This window comes from Ranitomeya variabilis, chromosome 5, assembly GCF_051348905.1.
Source record: "Ranitomeya variabilis isolate aRanVar5 chromosome 5, aRanVar5.hap1, whole genome shotgun sequence".
NCBI classification, from domain to species: Eukaryota; Metazoa; Chordata; class Amphibia; order Anura; family Dendrobatidae; genus Ranitomeya; species Ranitomeya variabilis.
In genome coordinates this window covers 45208230-45227940 of record NC_135236.1, presented here as the reverse complement: position 1 = coordinate 45227940, position 19711 = coordinate 45208230, and the positions used below count along the sequence as shown (strand labels likewise).

Below are 19711 nucleotides of genomic sequence, written 5' to 3'. Positions count from 1 at the left end.
TGGTAAGCCATTGGTTCCCTGTGATTGCATCTAGTGTATGCGCCTCAGTGACTGGTCCAATTAAATGTCAGTGTCCGCTCCTGAATCTGCTGCCAATACTATATAACACAGCCCGAATCTACAGTTTGTGATGCGGGCTCAGCTCTTGAGCCTGCTCCACACAGCTCAACTCACTCCATGACTGATGTATTTGTTTTGAGCCCTTACAGAGTTAAAAAAAGAAGTGTTATGGTTTTAACAAAACACAGAATCCCAAAATAACATAAAAATTGAAAAAAAAATGTTAGAAATGTTTTGTTTGAACTTTTTTGGTCCAAATAAATATAAACGGCAAATTTGAAAAATTTGGCAACTTGTAAACAAAGAATGTTTCTATTTGGTGATGGCAAGTTGAGGTCTTAAAAATGAAAAGGGACATACAACTAAAGTTTGTTAGAAAGTGACATAACTTTTATGCACAATGTTTTCTTGCCTTAAAAATGGAGTGTGCGGCATGACTGAGCTGCGGTTCCCCACACAGCCTCAAAGGGGCAGCATATTTCATATAAGTTTTCTTTAGTCTTCTTCTAGGAGTCAGTCTTACCGGCAGCGTGATTCCTTGAGAGATAATCTTTATTATTATATGGCCCTTAGTATCACGTACTCGACTGATTACTTACCATGTGTAAGCACTAGGTTCCGTGTTGGCATCATTTATAGCCATACAATTATCCTTCATTCAGCACCAGGCAGTTATTGAGGCATTGCCCTCATGCCAACTTTCCCCAGTGATATCAGATTCATGAATTTCAGCAGCACATAGGGATCATTTAGTTGTGGGCAGGAGCGGTCTATCCAGTGCGGCCAATTGAAGTCAATACTAATACATGGGATGCAACAAATGAGACCAATGATCAAATTTTCAAAAAATACATGTCCCACAGAGGTACTAAGTGAAAAAGTAAAAAAAAATTAAATAAAATATGAAAAATAAAGTAAATAAGAAAAATATAAATTACCAAACTGATTTGCCACTAAAAACACAGCTTTTGTGATACAACAAAAATAAATAAAGAAGTACACAGAATTATTTTGTCATGTCCGGAAAGACTCGACCTATAAAAATGTCTCGTTATTTATTCCAGAGGTTGAACACCATAAAAAATAAATAATTACATGCCATAAAATGTTGCTTTTTCATTAAAATAAAACACAAAAAGGGATAATAAAAGTGATATGTAAAAAATTATTGTGTAAATGAAAACGCCAAATTGTCCCTCAAGGAAAAAGCTCTAATATGGCCCATTCAGCAAAAAAAGAAAAAAGTTCCAGCTCTCAGAATATGATGATGCAAGAACAAATTATTTTTTGTAAAATATTGTTTTTAGTCTGTAAAAGAAGCAAAACATTAAAAATATGATATTTGTCTGGTATTGCTGTAGTCATACCGACCCCAAGAACAAATTGGTCTTATCACTTTTACCTCACAGTAAATTGCCAAAACATATATAAAAATAGGTAATTATTTGTTGGCTTTTGTTCATTCTGTGCATGTGAAAATCTGGATTGAAAAACGATCATAAACGTTATGTTACCCAAAATGGTACCAAAAATTCTCCCACTCATCCCGCAGAAAATAAGCCCTCACACAGCTTTGTTTGCTAAAAAATAATGGCGACAAAAAAAAAAGCTTTTCTTTAAAAAAACAAACATTTTTACTGTGTGATAGCAGCAAAATATAAATCATATAAACCTGGTACTACTGTAATCGAACCGACTCGAAGAATAAAGTCCTCTAATCACATGGTGAACTGAGCAAAAAAAAAAGGAAGAACTATTCTTGTACTGCTGTCTATTTGTTCATTCTACCTCCCACAAATCAGAATAAGGCTTGGGCCACATTTATCCTGCTCTCTCTACTGAGCGATTATGTCTGTGTCTCCGTGTAAATCGCCAAACCTGCGATTCACACAAAACCACTGACGAAACCAGTCACTTATGAGGCAGATGGTTTCTATTCCAGTGGTGTCACTGTTTTTAGGCATCTTTTTAGTGCACAAGTGTGGGTGACCGCAGTTTTGTGCACACCTAAAAAGATGAACACCACTGGAGCAGACGCAAACTCCAAATTTTCTCCATCTGTCTCGCTGTAGAGAGTAATTCCTTTGGGGGGTTTGTCTGAATGACATTTTTGTGGGATTTACATGGAAACCCCAATGTAAGCGCTCAGCATAGAACACAACAATGTGATCCCAGTCTTATACTGGAAGCGATCAAAAAATGTTATGTATCCCAAAATGTTACCGATAAAAATCCAACACAAAATCAGCCCCCGCACAGGTGTCCCTCATCTGTCACTGGAAATATAGGGGGTTCCCACATTACTGGTAGCACAAAGACTCTGGAAAAGCGACGGCTCCCACAACCTCAAATAAAATCCAGTGAAATATGCTCTTCCAAATGCAAATGCCCCCCTCCTTCTGAGCCCCACTGTGCCTAAACCACTGTAAGCGGCCACATATTTGGCATTATTGTAGTGGGGAGAGACCAATTAACAATTTATGGGGTGCATGTTTCCAGAAGAACAAGTTGGGCGCAATGTATAGAGGTGCTACAATATATGGGGGCTCTACATTGTATGGGCACTAGTGTTGAGCGATACCTTCCGATATTTGAAAGTATCGATATCGGATTGGATCGGCCGATATCCAAAAAATACCGGATATCGCCGATACCGATGCCCGATACCAATACAAGTCAATGGGACACAAATATCGGAAGTGATCCTGGATGGTTCCCAGGGTCTGGAGGATCAGTGGGGGCAATTAGTCGCTTGGCTTAACATCTGGTTCCTTCATGTGTGCTGTTAGCACAGAAGAGTTCCAGAGCAACCCTAGTTAAGGTAATAGTTTTGTGTACAGCACGACTCTTTGAGTCAACAGAGATCGCTTCCAGTTCACATAGGGTGAAGCTTAACCCACGTGTGAGCTCAGAGGTTATCCACCGTTACTTTGCAGCAGATATCTCTGCACGGTGGACCCCGGGCTGCGAACACACCTTGTAGCTAGCTATCTATACTCAGTGCGTTCCGCTAGCCCTAACACTGTAAATGTGACATAGCATTCACAATCTGTTCCAGACAAATTTACGCTCAAAAAATTAAATAGTGCTCTTGCCTTTCTGAGCTATGCCATGTGCCCAAACAGCTTTTTTTTTACAACATATGGGGTAGTGTCACATTCAGAGGAAATTTTGTATCAAACTATGGGTGCCATTTTTTAAATATTATCCACTTGGAAAATTGCTAATTTGGGTCTAAAACAACATTTTTAGCAGAAAAAATTGTTTTGTTTGTTTTCACATCTACATTTTAAAAAGTTATTTGAAGCACCGATGCGTTCAACATGCTTAATGCAACCCAAGATGGATTCCTTGTTGGGTTTGGTTTCCAAAATGGGGTCACTTGTGGTGGTTTCCACTGTTCTTACACCTCAGGGGTGCTCCAAATGAGACATGGTTTCTGCAATCTATTCCAGACAAATTTACATTCCAAATACCAAATATCTCTTCTTCCCTTCTGCACCCTGTCATGTGACCAACCAGTACTTTTTGACTACATGTGGGGTATTGTCACGCAAAGTTGAAGATGAGTAACAAACTGTGAGATCCACATTTTTGTGTTTCCTCTTGCAAAACTTTGGAGATAAAGCAACTTTTTCCTAAAAGAAAATGAAAATTTTCAGTATGTCAACCTAATGTTAACAAATTCTGTGTAGTATCTGTAGGTTTCAAAATGCTAAATCTACCCCTGGATAAAGTCTTTGAGGGGTATAGCTTTCAAAATGTGGTCACTTGTTGAGGATTTCTGATGTTTAAGCACCTTAGAGGCAGGAGTGCTCATTAAAAGAATGGTTTGGTCTCACCCATCCATAGATTTCCGTTAGTAGCAGTATCTCATATATCAGGAGCAATTAATTTGTCTATAGAGGTTAGGGTTTTCCTTCTTCCTTCCTGTCGTGCCCCTGCATTACTCCTGTCCTTACAAGGACAGTGCCCAAGTATGAACTACTACTGATTGCCCACCATGTATGTATAAATGGTGGGCAATCAGTTTACCATTTATACATACATGGTGGGCAATCAGTAGTAGTTCATACTTGGGCAATGTCCTTGTAAGGACAGGAGCAATGCAGGGGAATGACAGGGAGAAAGAAGGAAAACCCTAACCTCTATATACACATTCATTGCTCCTGATATATGAGATACTGCTACTAACAGAAATCTATGGATGGGTGAGACCAAACCATTCTTTTAATGAGCACTGATAAGCACAAGCACTTTAATATATGTGTGTCATGTATTTCTATGTTTATTTCCGGCGTTGATAAGACTTTTAATATGAAGTAATAAAGGTTAATTTTTAGACTATTTAAAGGGAGACTCTCCAAGCTGTAGTCCGAATAGCCCTGAGGGTAAAAATAGTGAAATTTAAGACAAGGACACTATAGCTGAACTGGCACCTTAGGGGCCCCGCAAATGCAACATGACGCATGCAATTTATTTCAAATTTGTGTTTAAAATTCAAATGGTGCTCCTTCCCTTCCGAGCCATGCTGTTATGCTGTTTGTTCAAATAGAAGTTTATGAGCACATGTAGGGTGCCAATGTGCTCAGAAGAAACTGGGTAACACATTTTTGGGATCCATTTTCTTCTGCTCTTCCTTGTAAAAAATAAATAATTGGTGCTACAGAATAATTATAGAGGAACATTTACAATTTGTTTTTCATTCCACTTTGCATTAATTCCAGTGTAGCACCTGGAGGGATATAAAATTCCTGACAACAGTTTTGAAATATTTGAGGGGTGCAGTTTTTAAAATTGTATCACTTTTGGGGAGTTTCCAATATATAGGCCTCTAAAAGTCCATTTAAATCTGAACAGGTCCCTAAAGAAACAGGTTTTCTAATTTCTTAAAAAAATGAGAAATAGCTGCTGAAATTTGAACCCTTCTTACATCCTAACAAATTAAAATTACATTTGAAAAATTATGCAGATATAAAGTTAATTATTTTGTACAGCCTGACTTGACTGGCTTAAGTTGAAAGTTAGAAAAATTGCAAATGTTTCAAAATTTTTGCCAAAATTCAGATATTTTCATTAATAAGTGCAAACATATCAACCTAAATTTACCACTAACATAAAGTACAATGTGTCTCGAAAAAGCATTCTTAGAATAGGTGGGATCTGTTGAAGCGTTCCAGAGTTATTACTGTATTGTTACACTTGTCAGATTTTAAAAAATTGGTCTGGTCAATAAGGTCAAAATTGTCTCAGTCATCAAGGGATTAAAATTAATACCTCTTCTAATTACAGTCAGAATGAAGACAAACACATTGTTAATTTTGTTCTATGTATAAATGTATAGTCAGCTCCCCACGTCTACGGCATCTCGTTCCTCGGGCTGCACGGTGACGTGTGATAAGGACCTTTATCTGGAACAACGCATAGATAGTACAGCAATACTGATATATTGTGAAATAAATACTTGTTTATTACATCTGAGGAACAAGATAAAATTCCATAATCACTTGTGTCCCCACAACCAGGAAAGTGTTTCAAACAAATAGTTCTTTGCCAGGACTGCATTTTGTGCAATAAACTCAACCTTACAAGCAAGCTTGGACTGCCCCACAGGAGAGCAGGAGAATCCCCCGATGGGCCGCTGTGCAGGAGTGAGTCAGCTCCTTTCTGTATGGGGCATTCAATGCGACAAACTTGTGTGAGTCTCTCGAATCAAGTCCCAGCACTGCCGCCGGCACTCAGGACCGGAGCGTTCAGCTGCATAGAAATACATGCAGCAGCAAACTCCGTTCCCGACTGCCGGCCGCAGTGTTGGGACTTGATGCGAGAGACTCACGCGAGTTTCTCACATTGATCTCGCAAGTGTGACCCCGGCCTTACCATGTCATCATGTTTAAAGTGTCCAGCTTTTGCTGTTGTTTTATTGTTTTATTTTTGCCGTCCTCTTCAGTTTTCCTTTCTTTGTATGTTTTTAAAGTCACCATACATTTCCAGAGATATAAGCCTTTTTATTTAGCGCTAAATTTCCTGGTCTTTTCCAAGGAGGCATGGCTTATAGAGTAATTATGCATAGCAGCCTAAAGACAAGCCCCTTTGTAAAGACTAGTGATGAGCGGATCATTTGGGATCCAAGTTCACATTTGATTCAAATTGAATGTTTCTTATTTTATTTTGGGGTCTCACTAGACTCCTCTCCTAGAGCATAATAAATGGAAGATGTAGAAAACAAAAACAAGAAAATGCTCACCTCTCCTGCCGCCAAACCGCTTACTGCCAGCTGTCTGATCTTCTTTCTGAGGTGGTGCACATCATCTCTGTCCACTTAACTATAAGCCTGGACTTCAATCCTGGTCACTGCACATTGTAGCATCATTGCATAAGTCATGAAATCGCAATGTCACGGCCTTATGTCACACAGTGGCCTCATGATCTGATCATGGCTGTGACAAAACTTTTATGCACAATATTTTCTTGCCTTAAAAATGGAGTGCGTGACATGACTGAGCTGCGGTTCCCTACACAGCCTCAAGGGGAAAGCATATTTCATATAAGTTTTCTTTAGTCTTCTTCTAGGAGTACGTCTTACCGGCAGCGTGATTCCTTGAGAGATAATCTTTATTATTATATGGCCCTTAGAATCACGTACTCGATTGATTATTTACCATGTGTAAGCACTAGGTTCCGTGTTGGCATCATTTATAGCCATACAGAAATGATCCTACATTCAGCACCAGGCAGTTATTGAGGCATTGCCCTCATGCCAACTTTCCCCAGTGATATCAGATTCATGTATTTCAGCAGCACATAGGGATCATTTCGTTGTGGGCAGGGGCGGTCTCTCCAATGCGGCCAATTGAAGTCAATACTAATACATGGGATGCTACAAATGAGACCAATGATCAAATTTAAAAAAAATACATGTCCCACAGAGGTACTAAGTGAAAAAGTAAAAAAATGTTAAATAAAATATGTAAAATAAAGTAAATAAGAAAAATATAAATTACCAAACCGATTTGCCACTGAAAACGCAGCTTTTGTGATACAACAAAAATAAATAAAGAAGTACACAGAATGATTTTGTCATGTCCGGAAAGGCTCGACCTATAAAAATGTTTCGTTATTTATTCTGGCGGTTGAACACCATAAAAAATAAATAAAAATATGCCATAAAATCTTGCTTTTTCATTAAAAGAAAACACAAAAAGGAGTAAAAAGGGATAATAAAAGTGATGTGTAAAAAATAATTGTGTAAATGAAAACGCCAAATTGTCCCGCAATAAAAAAGCTCTAATATGGCCCATTCAGCAAAAAAATAAAAAGTTACAGCTCTCAGAATATGACAATGCAAGAACAAATTATTTATTGTAAAATATTGTTTTGAGTCTGTAAAAGAAGCAAAACTTTAAAAATATGATATTCATCTGGTATTGCTGTAGTCATACCGACCCCAAGAACAAATTGGTCTTATCACTTTTACCTCACAGTAAAATTCCAAAATATATATAAAAATAGATACTGATTTGTTGGCTTTTGTTCATTCTGTGCGTATGAAAAATCTGATTGAAAAACGATCATAAACGTTATGTTACCCAAAATGGTACCACAAATTCTCCAACTCATCCCGCAGAAAATAAGCCCTCATATAGCTTTGTTTGCTAAAAAATAATGGCTACAAAAAAAAGCTTTTCTTAAAAAAAAACAAACATTTTTACTGTGTGATAGCAGCAAAATATAAAAAAAAACATATAAACCTGGTACTACTGTAATCTCACCGACTCGAAGAATAAAGTCCTCTAATCACTTATACCACATGGTGAACTGAGCAAAAAATAAAAGGAAGAACTATTCTTGTGCTACTGTCTATTTGTTCATTCTACCTCCCAAAAATCAGAATAAGGCTTGGGCCACATTTATCCTGCTCTCTCTACTGAGCGATTATGTCTGTGTCTCCATGTAAATCTCTAAACCTGCGATTCAAACAAAACCACCGAGGAAACCAGTCACTTATGAGGCAGATGGTTTCTATTTCAGTGGTGTCACTGTTTTTAGGCATCTTTTTAGTGCACAAGTGTGGATGACCGCAGTTTTGTGCACACCTAAAAAGATGAACACCACCGGAGCAGAAGCAAACTCCAAATTTTCTCCATCTGTCTCGCTATAGAGAGTAATTCCTTTGGGGGGTTTGTCTGAATTACATTTTTGTGGGATTTACATGGAAACACCGAGGTAAGCACTCAGCATAGAACACAACAATGTGATCCCAGTCTTATACTGGAAGCGATCAAAAAATGTTATGTATCCCAAAATGTTACCGATAAAAATCCAACACAAAATCAGCCCCCGCCGGTGTCTCTCACCTGTCACTGGAAATATAGGGGTTCCCACATTACTGGTAGTACAAAGACTCTGGAAAAGCGACGGCTTCCACAACCTCAAATAAAATCCAGTGAAATATGCTCTTCCAAATGCAAATGCCCCCCTCCTTCTGAGCCCCACTGTGCCTAAACCACTGTAAGCGGCCACATGTATGGCATTATTGTAGTGGGGAGAGACCAATTAACAATTTATGGGGTGCTAATGTTACAAAATAGTCATGTCAGCTGTAGATGAATTTATTGAGAGGTGCAATTTCGACAATGGGGTCACTTTTGCGTTTTTTCTATTCTGGCACCTTTAGGGCTTCACAAATGTCACCTGCAAACTATTCTAGCAAAATCTGAGCTCCAAAAGCCAAATAGCGCTACTACCATCTCAGTCATGATGTGTGGTGCAAACATAGTTTCTGATGACATATAGGACATCACCGCATTTGGGAGAAGTTGCGCAATAAATTGTGGGGTCTTCGTTTCACCTATTAACCCTTGTGCAACTCAAAAATTGCCAAAAAATAAAAAAAATACATTGTCACCACTAAAATTTTATATTTCCCTGTCCTAATGTTATAAAATTCTGTGAGGCACCTGTGGATACAAAATACTCATTAAACTTTTCTAATATGGGGTCATTTGTGGGCGGGCACTGCTGATCTGGAACCTCAGGGTCTCGGCTAATGGCATCCTAAATCTATTCCAATGGAATCTGTGTTTTAAAAGCCAAGTAGCACACCATCCCATCAGATCCCTTCCGTGTGCATAACAGTCAACCACATATGGGGTATCTGTGTTAGGCAAAAATTGCACATCAAATTACGGGGTCCTTTTTCTCCCATTAGCCCTCATGTAAATTATAAATTTAGTGCTAAAACAATAATTTAATGAAAAAAAAGTATTTTTTTGTTTTGCCATCTAAATGTAGCAAAGCTTTATGAATCACCTTTAGGTTGAAAATGCTCAGTTCACCCCTAGATGAAGTCCGTAAGGGGTCTACTTTCCAAAATATGGTCACTTGTAAGGATTTTCTGCTGTTTTGTCAAGTCAGGGGCTCTGTATGTTAGGTGTCGAGTTCACGCTGCTGCACAGGGGGAATCTCAAACCCTGTCTGCTTAGGTCTCCCATTCTCCTCCAGCCACAGTGGAACTTGCTCAGCGGAGACGTCGGTCCCAGCATCTGGCTCAGCCTGATACTGTGCGAATGGTTAAGGTACCGTTACACTAAACGACTTACCAACGATCACGACCAGCAATACGACCTGGCCGTGATCGTTGGTAAGTCGTTGTGTGGTCGCTGGGGAGCTGTCACACAGACAGCTCTCTCCAGCGACCAACGATCAGGGGAACGACTTCGGCATCGTTGAAACTGTCTTCAACAATGCCGAAGTCCCCCTGCAGCACCCGGGTAACTAGGGTAAACATCGGGTTACTAAGTGCAGGGCTGCACTTAGTAACCCGATATTTACCCTGGTTACCATTGTAAAAGTAAAAAAAAAAACCAGTACATGCTCACATTCTGATGTCTGTCACGTCCCCCGGCGTCCACAGGGTTACGCGCTGCTGCTCAGAGCTTCCTGCACTGAATGTGTCAGCGCCGGCAGTAAAGCACCGCTGTGCTCTGCTTTACGGTTGGCGCTGCCACAGTCAGTGCAGGAAGTTCTCGGCAGCAGCGTGTAACCCTGTGGACGCCGGGGGACGTGACAGACATCAGAATGTGAGTATGTACTGGTTTTTTTTTTTACTTTTAAAATGGTAACCAGGGTAAATGTCGGGTTACTAAGCACGGCCCTGCGCTTAGTATCCCGATATTTACCCTGGTTACAAGTGAACACATCGCTGGATCGGCATCACACACGCCGATCCAGCGATGACAGCGGGTGATCAGCGACGAAATAAAGTTCTGGACTTCTAGATCCAACCAGCGATATCACAGCGGGATCCAAATCGCTGCTGCATGTCAAACACAACGAGATTGCTATCCAGGACGCTGCAACGTCACGGATCATCGTCGTTCTCGCTGCAAAGACGCTTAGTGTGAAGGTACCTTAACTGCTGCCTTTCCAAGCTCTGCCTTTGTAACCAGAACTGGTCAGCGGCGAGCAGGCTTTTCTGGAACTAAGTCCTGCTTTTCACACACTGAGCATGTCCACTGGAGGACCTCTCATTGGAGGTCGGGGGTCACACGCTCAGGCCCTGAAGCAGCTCCTATTGGTCCACCAGGAAGGTCCTGAAAGAGCTGCAACTCTAAAAGGTTCTCATGGCTCCACGGCCATGCACTAGTATCAAATGTGTTTGGCTTATGCCAGTGGATACTATACCACTCTATTCATATGTGGTGTGAGGCTGTAGCTTTGGGACTGTACACTCAGGCAGGCAGCTAGCGTCAGTGGGGGCAATTAGTCGCTTGGCTTAACATCTGGTTCCTTTATGTGTGCGATTAGCACAGAATAGTTCCAGAGCAAGCAGAACCCTTAGTTAGGGTAATAGTTTTGTCTACAGACCGACTCTGTGAGGCAACAGAGATCTCTTCCAGTCCACACAGGGTGAAGCTTAACCCATGTGTGAGCTCAGAGGTTATCCGCCATTACTTTGCAGCAGATATCTCTGCACGGTGGACCCCGTGCTATGAACGCACCTTGTAGCTAGCTATCTATACTCGGTGCGTTCCGCTAGCCCTAACACTGTAAATGTGACATGGCATTCACAATCTGTTCCTGACAAATTTACGCTCAAAAAATTAAATAGTGCTCTTGCCTTTCTGAGCTATGCCATGTGCCCAAACAGCATTTTTTGACAACATATGAGGTAGTGTCACATTCAGAGGAAATTTTGTATCAAACTATGGGTGCCATTTTCTAATATTATCCACTTGGAAAATTGCTAATTTGGGTCTAAAACAACATTTTTTGCAGAAAAAAACATAATTTTTTGTTGTCACCTCTACATTTTAAAAAGTTATTTGAAGCACCGATGGGTTCAACATGCTTAACGCAACCCTAGATGGATTCCTTGTTGGGTTTGGTTTCCAAAATGGGGTCACTTGTGGGGGTTTCTGCTGTTCTTACATCTCAGGGGCTCTCCAAATGAGACATGGTTTCTGCAATCTATTCCAGACAAATTTACATTCCAAATACCAAATATCTCTTCTTCCCTTCTGCACTCTATCATGTGACCAAACAGTACTTTTTGACTACATGTGGGGTATTGTCACGCAAAGTAGAAAATGAATAACAAACTGCGAGATCCACATTTTTGTTCTTCCTCTTGCAAAACTGAAAAAATATGAGATAAAGCAGCTTTTTCCTTAAAAAAAATGAAAATTTTCAGAATGTCGACCTAATGTTAACAAATTCTGTGTAGTATCTGTAGGTTTCAAAATGCTAACTCTACCCCTGGATAAAGTCTTTGAGGGGTATAGCTTCCAAAATATGGTAACTTGTTGAGGATTTCTGCAGTTTAGGCACCTTAGAGGCAGGAGTGCTCATTAAAAGAATGGTTTGGTCTCACCCATCCATAGATTTCTGTTAGTAGCAGTATCTCATATATCAGGAGCAATGAATGTGTCTATAGAGGTTAGGGTTTTCCTTTTTCCTTCCTGTCATGCCCCTGCATTACTCCTGTCCTTACAAGGACAGTGTCCAAGTATGAAGTACTACTGATTGCCCACCATGTATGTATAAATGGTGGGCAATCAGTTTACCATTTATACATACATGGTGGGCAATCAGTAGCAGTTCATACTTGGGTAATGTCCTTGTAAGGACAGGAGCAATGCAGGGGAACGACAGGGAGAAAGAAGGAAAACCCTAACCTCTATATATACATTCATTGCTCCTGATATATGAGATACTGCTACTAACAGAAATCTTTGGATGGGTGAGACCAAACCATTCTTTTAATGAGCACTGATAAGCACAAGCACTTTAGTATATGTGTGTCATGTATTTCTATGTTTATTTCCGGGGTTGATAAGACTTTTAATATGAAGTAATAAAGGTTAATTTTTAGACTATTTAAAGGGAGACTCTCCAAGGTGTAGTCCGAATAGCCCTGAGGGTAAAAATAGTGAAATTGAAAACAAGAACACTATAGCTGAACTGGCACCTTAGGGGCCCCGCAAATGCAACATGACGCATGCAATTTATTTCAGCCAAATTTGTGTTCAAAATTCAAATGGTGCTCCTTCCCTTCTGAGCCATGCCGTTTGTTCAAATAGAAGTTTGTGAGCACATGTAGGGTGTCAGTGTGCTCTGAAGAAACTGGGTAAGACATTTTTGGGATTCATTTTCTTCTGCTCTTCCTTGTAAAAAAGAAATAATTGGTGCTACAGCATAATTATAGAGGAAAATTTACAATTTGTTTTTCATTCCACTTTACATTAATTCCAGTGTAGCACCTGGAGGGATAAAAAATTCCTGACAACAGTTTTGAAATATTTGAGGGGTGCAGTTTTTAAAATTGTATCACTTTTGGGGAGTTTCCAATATATAGGCCTCTAAAAGTTCATTTAAATCTGAACAGGTCCCTAAAGAAACGGGTTTTGTAATTGTCTTAAAAAAATGAGAAATTGTTGCTGAAATGATGAGGATACAAAGTTAATTATTTCGTACAGCCTGACTTGACTGGTTTAAGTTGAAAGTTTGAAAAATTGCAAATTTTTCAAAATTTTTGCCAAAATTCAGATATTTTCACAAATAAGTGCAAACATATCAACCTAAATTTACCACTAACAATGGTAAATGGTAAATGGTACAATGTGTCTCGAAAAAACATTCTTTGAATTGGTGGGATCTGTTGAAGCGTTCCAGAGTTATTACTGTATTGTTACACTTGTCAGATTTTAAAAAATTGGTCTGGTCAATAAGGTCAAAATTGTCTCAGTCATCAAGGGATTAAAATTAATACCTCATCTAATTACAGTCAGAATGAAGACAAACACATTGTTAATTTTGTTCTATGTATAAATATATAGTCAGCTCCCCACGTCTACGGCATCTCGTTCCTCGGGCTGCACGGTGACGTGTGATAAGGACCTTTATCTGGAACAACGCATAGATAGTACAGCAATACTGATATATTGTGAAATAAATACTTGTTTATTACATCTGAGGAACAAGATAAAATTCCATAATCACTTGTGTCCCCACAACCAGGAAAGTGTTTCAAACAAATAGTTCTTTGTCAGGACTGCATTTTGTGCAATAAACTCAACCTTACATGCAAGCTCGGACTGGCCCACAAGAGAGCAGGAGAATCCCCCGATGGGCCGCTGTGCAGGAGTGAGTCAGCTCCTTTTTGTATGAGCCGTTCAATGCGATAAACTTGCGTGAGTCTCTTGAATCAAGTCCCAGCACTGCCGCTGGCACTCAGGACCGGAGCGTTCAGCTGCATAGAAATACATGCAGCAACAAACCTCGTTCCCGAGTGCCGGCAGCAGTGCCTAGACTTGATGCGAGAGACTCACGTGAGTTTCTCACATTGATCTCGCAAGTGTGACCCCGGCCTTACCATGTCATCATGTTGAAAGTGTCCAGCTTTTGCTGTTGTTTAATTGTTTTATTTTTGCCATCCTCTTCAATTTTCCTTTCTTTGTATATTTTAAAAGTCACCATACATTTCCAGAGATATAAGCCTTTTTATTTAGCGCTAAATTTCCTGGTCTTTTCCAAGGAGGCATGGCTTATAGAGTAATTATGCATAGCAGCCTAAAGACATGCCCCTTTGTAAAGACTAGTGATGAGCGGATCATTTGGGATCCAAGTTCACATTTGATTCAAATTGAATCTTTCTTATTTTATTTTGGGGTCTCTCTAGACTCCTCTCCTAGAGCATAATAAATGGAAGCTGTAGAAAACAAAAACAAGAAAATGCTCACCTCTCCTGCCGCCAAACTGCTCACTGCCAGCTGTCTGATCTTCTTTCTGAGGTGGTGCACATTATCTCTGTCCACTTCACTATAAGCCAGAACTTCAATCCTGGTCACTGCACATTATAGGATCATTGCATAAGGCTTCTTTCACACTTGCGTCGTGTGACGTCCGTCGCAATGCGTCATTTTGGGTAAAAAATGGATCCTGCAAATGTGCCCGCAGGATGCGTTTTTTGCCCATAGACTTGTATTGCCGACGGATCGTGACGTATGGCCATACGTCACGTCCGTCATGCACTGGATGTGTCGTGTGTTGGCGGACCGTCAGAACAAAAAAATGTTCAAGGGAACGTTTTTTTCGTACGTCGCATCCGCCATTTCCTACCGCGCATGTGCAGCCGGAACTCCGCCCCCTCCTCCCCGGGACTTTACAATGGGCAGCGAATGCATTGAAAAACTGCATCCGCTGCCCACGTTGTGTCACGTTTTCACAACGTGCATCGGTACGTCGCGCCGACGCTTAGCGACGGACCCGTACCGACGCAAGTGTGTAAGAAGCCTAAGTCATGAAATCGTAATGTCACGGCCTTATGTCACACAGTGGCCTCATGATCTGATCATGGCTGTGATAACTTAGACTAGAGTGAAGACACCATAGACGCGTCGGATGAAGATGGAAAGAAGAGGAACGGACAGCAGAAAATGAGCAATGGGGCATATGTTTTTTTTTACCATTTTTTGAGGGTTCTTTATTTTGTTTTTCATTTTATCATTTTACTACTCTAAATGGTTGTCATTTTTTTTCTTCTTCTTCAAAGGCCTCCCCGAAGCATAAACATGTTCCTCATCATAGAGACAGACTGTTTGTTCTTCGGGGTGGCTTGTGGGCAGGTATTTCCTTGATTTCCCTGGCTTAGAGCAGGAAGATAAGACTCCTAACTTCTAACACCGATTACATAAGAACCACCACAAGACATATTTCTTCACCCCATGTATCATTTTAATCAGTTTAACGGCGCCAACCTGACAGTGTCTGTAGTTTACTTATCAAAATCCTGCTGACAGCTTCGCTTTAAATCCTAGTTTTGTACATTAATTTATAAACGATTTCCTGTAGAAAAACATTAAAAGAAATGACTAAACTTCATTGTTTGCTTAGTACCCACTTGATTAACATTAAAGACAACCTGACACCTCCAGATATACTTCTTACTTGCAGATATAGAGGTAATAATAAAATTGGTTATTTCGAATTATCATTTGGCGCTACAAGTATGGGCAGTAGCAGGGATATACTATTTCTACCAGTTGTACTTAGTATTTTCTTTTTGCTGTCTTGGCAGATTAATAGATTACAAACGATGGAATGAGGATGAATGGGAGAAGGATGACAACAGTGCCAGTGGTGAGTTATCTGATAATGGTTCCTCGACCAAGTCAACGGGTGCCAAAAAAAAATCACTAGAGCAAGCTTGGGTGTAAAGTTACTATGACGAGGCCACAATAAGGGCTATGGTTGAACTAAATTGTAAAATTTCAATTATTTTATTTATATTCAGGTTCTTTGAATTCTAATTTCCGTCCAAACTTGGGAACAGTAAACACCAATTTGATGGTAAGATATTAATTTCTAGAAGCAATATCATGTACATTCACTGCACTGAAAGGCGGGCAACCATATGAGGATGGGGCTTAGGAGATGATCACAGTCCACGTGCAGCAGATGCTGGCTGAGTTACATAGCTGGCATCTGTGTCTAACAGCAGCATTCAGAGCAGAGCTCCGATCGCTGCCGTTAACCATTAAAATTTCGCTGTCAATTTCTGTTGTGGTTGCTGATACTCGCATTCATCGTCCCTCAGAAACGGAATTGGTGTTCACAGATGGGCTAAAGTTACAGCAGGGGGTCCGTTGAAAGGCCGTGTTGCCATTATCTCGCCACTCCTATGAAGCTTGGCCACAGGCTGAGCTTCATAGGAGACCATGATTTTCACTGTATACTGCAAGAATTTCGTAATGCAGTATATAATGTAAGGGACTGAACAACAATAGGTTTTAATCCACTAAGTGGACTGAAAAATTAAGTAAAAATTTTTTAAAAAGTACCCTACTTTTCTCACATTAAAATAAGAACATTAAAGATAAATAAATAAACATAGGTGGCATGATTATGTCTGTAAAGGCCGGTTTGCTAAAATATCAAATTAATTAACCCATACGGTAAATGCCATAATGAGAAATGTCCAGCTCACACTCACCGCCAGGTGCCCGGATGACACAATCTGGGCACAATGAGAGAAAAATGAAGAAATACACGGAACCCACGATCTAAATAAAATATCGGATGGCTTTATTGAATCATGCACAAGAAATATGAACAAGACACACAGTGCAGATATGCAACACGTTTCATCATGCCATGAAGTAGGAACATAATTGATCTGAAATGCGTGGAATATATCTACATTCTGTGCCTAATTCATGTTTTTTGTGGATTATTCAATAATGCCATTCGTTAATTTACTTGAATTACGGGAGCCATATATATATATATTTTTTTTTTCCATACAGTAAAGGCTGAAATGAGAAAAAACGAAACGTAACAACACAATTGCATTTTTTTCACTAACTAAACATTCATTAAAAAAATGCAATAAAAAGAGATAAAATGTTGTGTTAATCCCATATTGGTATTAATAAAACTGTCAGGTCACCAGGCAAAAAAGCCCTCACACAGCTGCATCAGTGGAAAAATAAAAAGGGTATGGCTACTGGAAAATGGCAACAGAAACCAAAATTTTCTTTTCGCAAATTTTTGAATTTTTTTACACCACTTAAATAAAAAATTCTTTTCAAGTTTGGTATTAAAGTAATCGTACTGATCTGGAGAATCAAGATACCTGGTCATTTTTATCATACAATGAGCACTGTAGAAGCAAAACTCAAAAAACAGGGATGTAGTTGCATTTTTTTTGCATGTTATTACAGTCGCATGTTTTTTTCTGATTTTTAAATACATTACAAGTTAAATGAATGGTGTCATTCAAAACTACAACTCGACACGGAACAAACAAACACTCATATGGCAATGTCGTCAGAAAAGAAAAAAGTTATAGCTTTTGAAAGAAGGGGATGAAAACAAAAAATTGGCGGCTCAAGAGGCAATGGGTTAAGGGACATTCCTTCAGATATAACTCAGTTTAAGGGTGATTCGAACTCCTTTGCACACAAAAAAAAAGAAAATAGTGGAAAGGTGCTCTCCTTAGATAAATAATGTTAACTTTGCAGACCTAAATGCTAGATTTATTTGTCATTTATAATACTATTGTTTTGTTTTCATCAGGATCCAATCTTTGAAAAAAAGTCATACTCTGTATTCAGTACCATGTTCTAGGTGCTGATTTTAACGGGTAATCCAAACGTAAAATTTTGGAGTTGAATTTCTTACAATAGAAAAAATCCACCTCCAAAATGTTTGGTTTGGATTTCCCTTTCAAATCAGTACCTAAAACATGGGGAATGAAAACACATGTTGAGAAGAAGATGACATTTGTCTTTAAAGCTTGTCATATTAAGCCTTCCACCGTGTAACATTTCAAGCTCAGAGAAATAGTAATGTTTGATACATCTCTAAATATTTAGCAGGAAATTAAGTTTAATTTATATGGTTTTGTTTCAGTTTACTATCCCAAGACCTTCCATTGTGCCAGACAAAAAGTAGGTGGAGGAAACCAGTTGAAGACCTCAAGACATCGTAAAAAGATATCTTTTTGTTCTGCTATTTGAGCGAACTTAATATTAGGTCATCACAAAAGACTGAGCCAATGAACGAGAAGATACATAATAGGTCCAGGCTCGAAATGTGAATGCAGTGGATGTTCCGTTGTCCTTCAAAAACACAGGAATCTTTTTTTATTTATCAGCTTCTGTATATGGCTGACGCTACTGTTTGTGAAAACTCCTTATCAAGGAAAACTAAACCTTTGTTTTTCAAAAAATATAAACTATACACTTTGGTTATTCAAGATCTCAGTGTCATCAGGTTCCAGCCCAAAGGCTCAAGAGTCCAGATTTGGAATGTAGTATGAGGCATGTTAGAGAAATTCAACCCTAAACCCAACAGTATAAAAATGATCAGTAGATGCATAGCAAAGAACATGGACATCATTGGCTTGCTATCCATGGGTCCACTCACACTGGCTCCATTCCAAATAGGTGGTCTTAACTTGTTAATGTCGATCTCCACAATGGTAGCAGACATCAGAGATTGAACTGGTCAGAGATGACTCCACCATTCTCTTGAGATGAGGAAGGATGAAAGTGAACAAAAAGTTTCTTCTAGATAAGGTTGCACCTCAACGTTGACCTTAAGTACTTTGTACACCATAAAACAACTCCTACTTTGCAAAAAACGTGCTTAATCTGAATCACTTCAGTATTTAAGCCACTGAGGAACAAAAATTTTAAAGGAGTCATCCAAGATTTTTATTATTTTGGCGTATGGGGCTAATGACTAATAGGAAGTTGGTTGCTAACAACCTGCTTATTATGCCCATCATCAATTTATGCTGGTTTAGAGTGGACCCCGATCATTCATGCCTGCGATTCTGTTGCTTCTTCTGATGCCAAATCAATAAAGCAGCATCCTCTCTTCCTCTGTGCTCCGCTGGAGAGGTGACTCTGCTGATGTCATGCTGGTTGACAGCGGGCTCCCTGCTACCTATCTGCAGGGAGCATGCTGCATACAGTGATACCTGGTTGACAGAAGCAGCTTGGAAGAAAAGGTGCTGCTCTGTTGATGAGAGCTGAAATGAAGTAGCAGAATGATCGGCTGAACCAGAAGAGTTTTTCCTCACATAGAACAGATAAGTACATTAGAAACTATCTACCTGTTAGTTCTTAGCTCTTTACACTAAAATAATAAAGTCTTGGATTATGCCTATAACTGCTAAAACTCTGTAAAATATAGTAATCAGTTTACAGTACTTTAGTCTTATGTGGTAGATTACATCTATATACAGTATATAAAAGATATTGTACAATTTATTTAAATTTTTTTAATATTTATTACTATATAAATGTACTATGTTATGTGATTTATGTATTTACGCTACTGAGTTTATTATATTACTGTCATTGTATCCAAATACATTTTGTCTTAGGAACAGCTGAATTCTTTTGTCTTTTTCCAAGGTATTTTTCAGATATATTTCAGCTGGACAAAAGTTGTAGGAGTGTGTTACGTGGATGTGCATGCACATAGCCTTTAACCACTTTGTGCACTACATCATATATGCACTTTCTGGTGAAGTTTTATTTACTGCATCACTATGTGCATCTGCAGTGCAGATTTGAATCTCACTTGCCTAAAAAACTGACTAGCGGGCCTCGCCAACCACCGGCCGTCCCATCAA

At 39.3% G+C, this 19711-nt stretch overlaps 1 protein-coding gene across 1 annotated transcript in view; it reads left to right on the top strand.

Moving 5' to 3' along the window:
- Positions 1-18116, top strand: part of LOC143774830 (uncharacterized) — a 56320-nt gene extending 38204 nt beyond the window's left edge. Inside the window, exons 9-11 of the mRNA XM_077262600.1 lie at positions 15641-15702; positions 15857-15912; positions 17977-18116. Coding sequence (XP_077118715.1) covers positions 15641-15702; positions 15857-15912; positions 17977-18018 — 160 coding nt within the window. The 3' untranslated portion in view covers positions 18019-18116. The remainder of the gene's footprint in view (positions 1-15640; positions 15703-15856; positions 15913-17976) is intronic.
- Positions 18117-19711: the final 1595 nt, after the last annotated feature.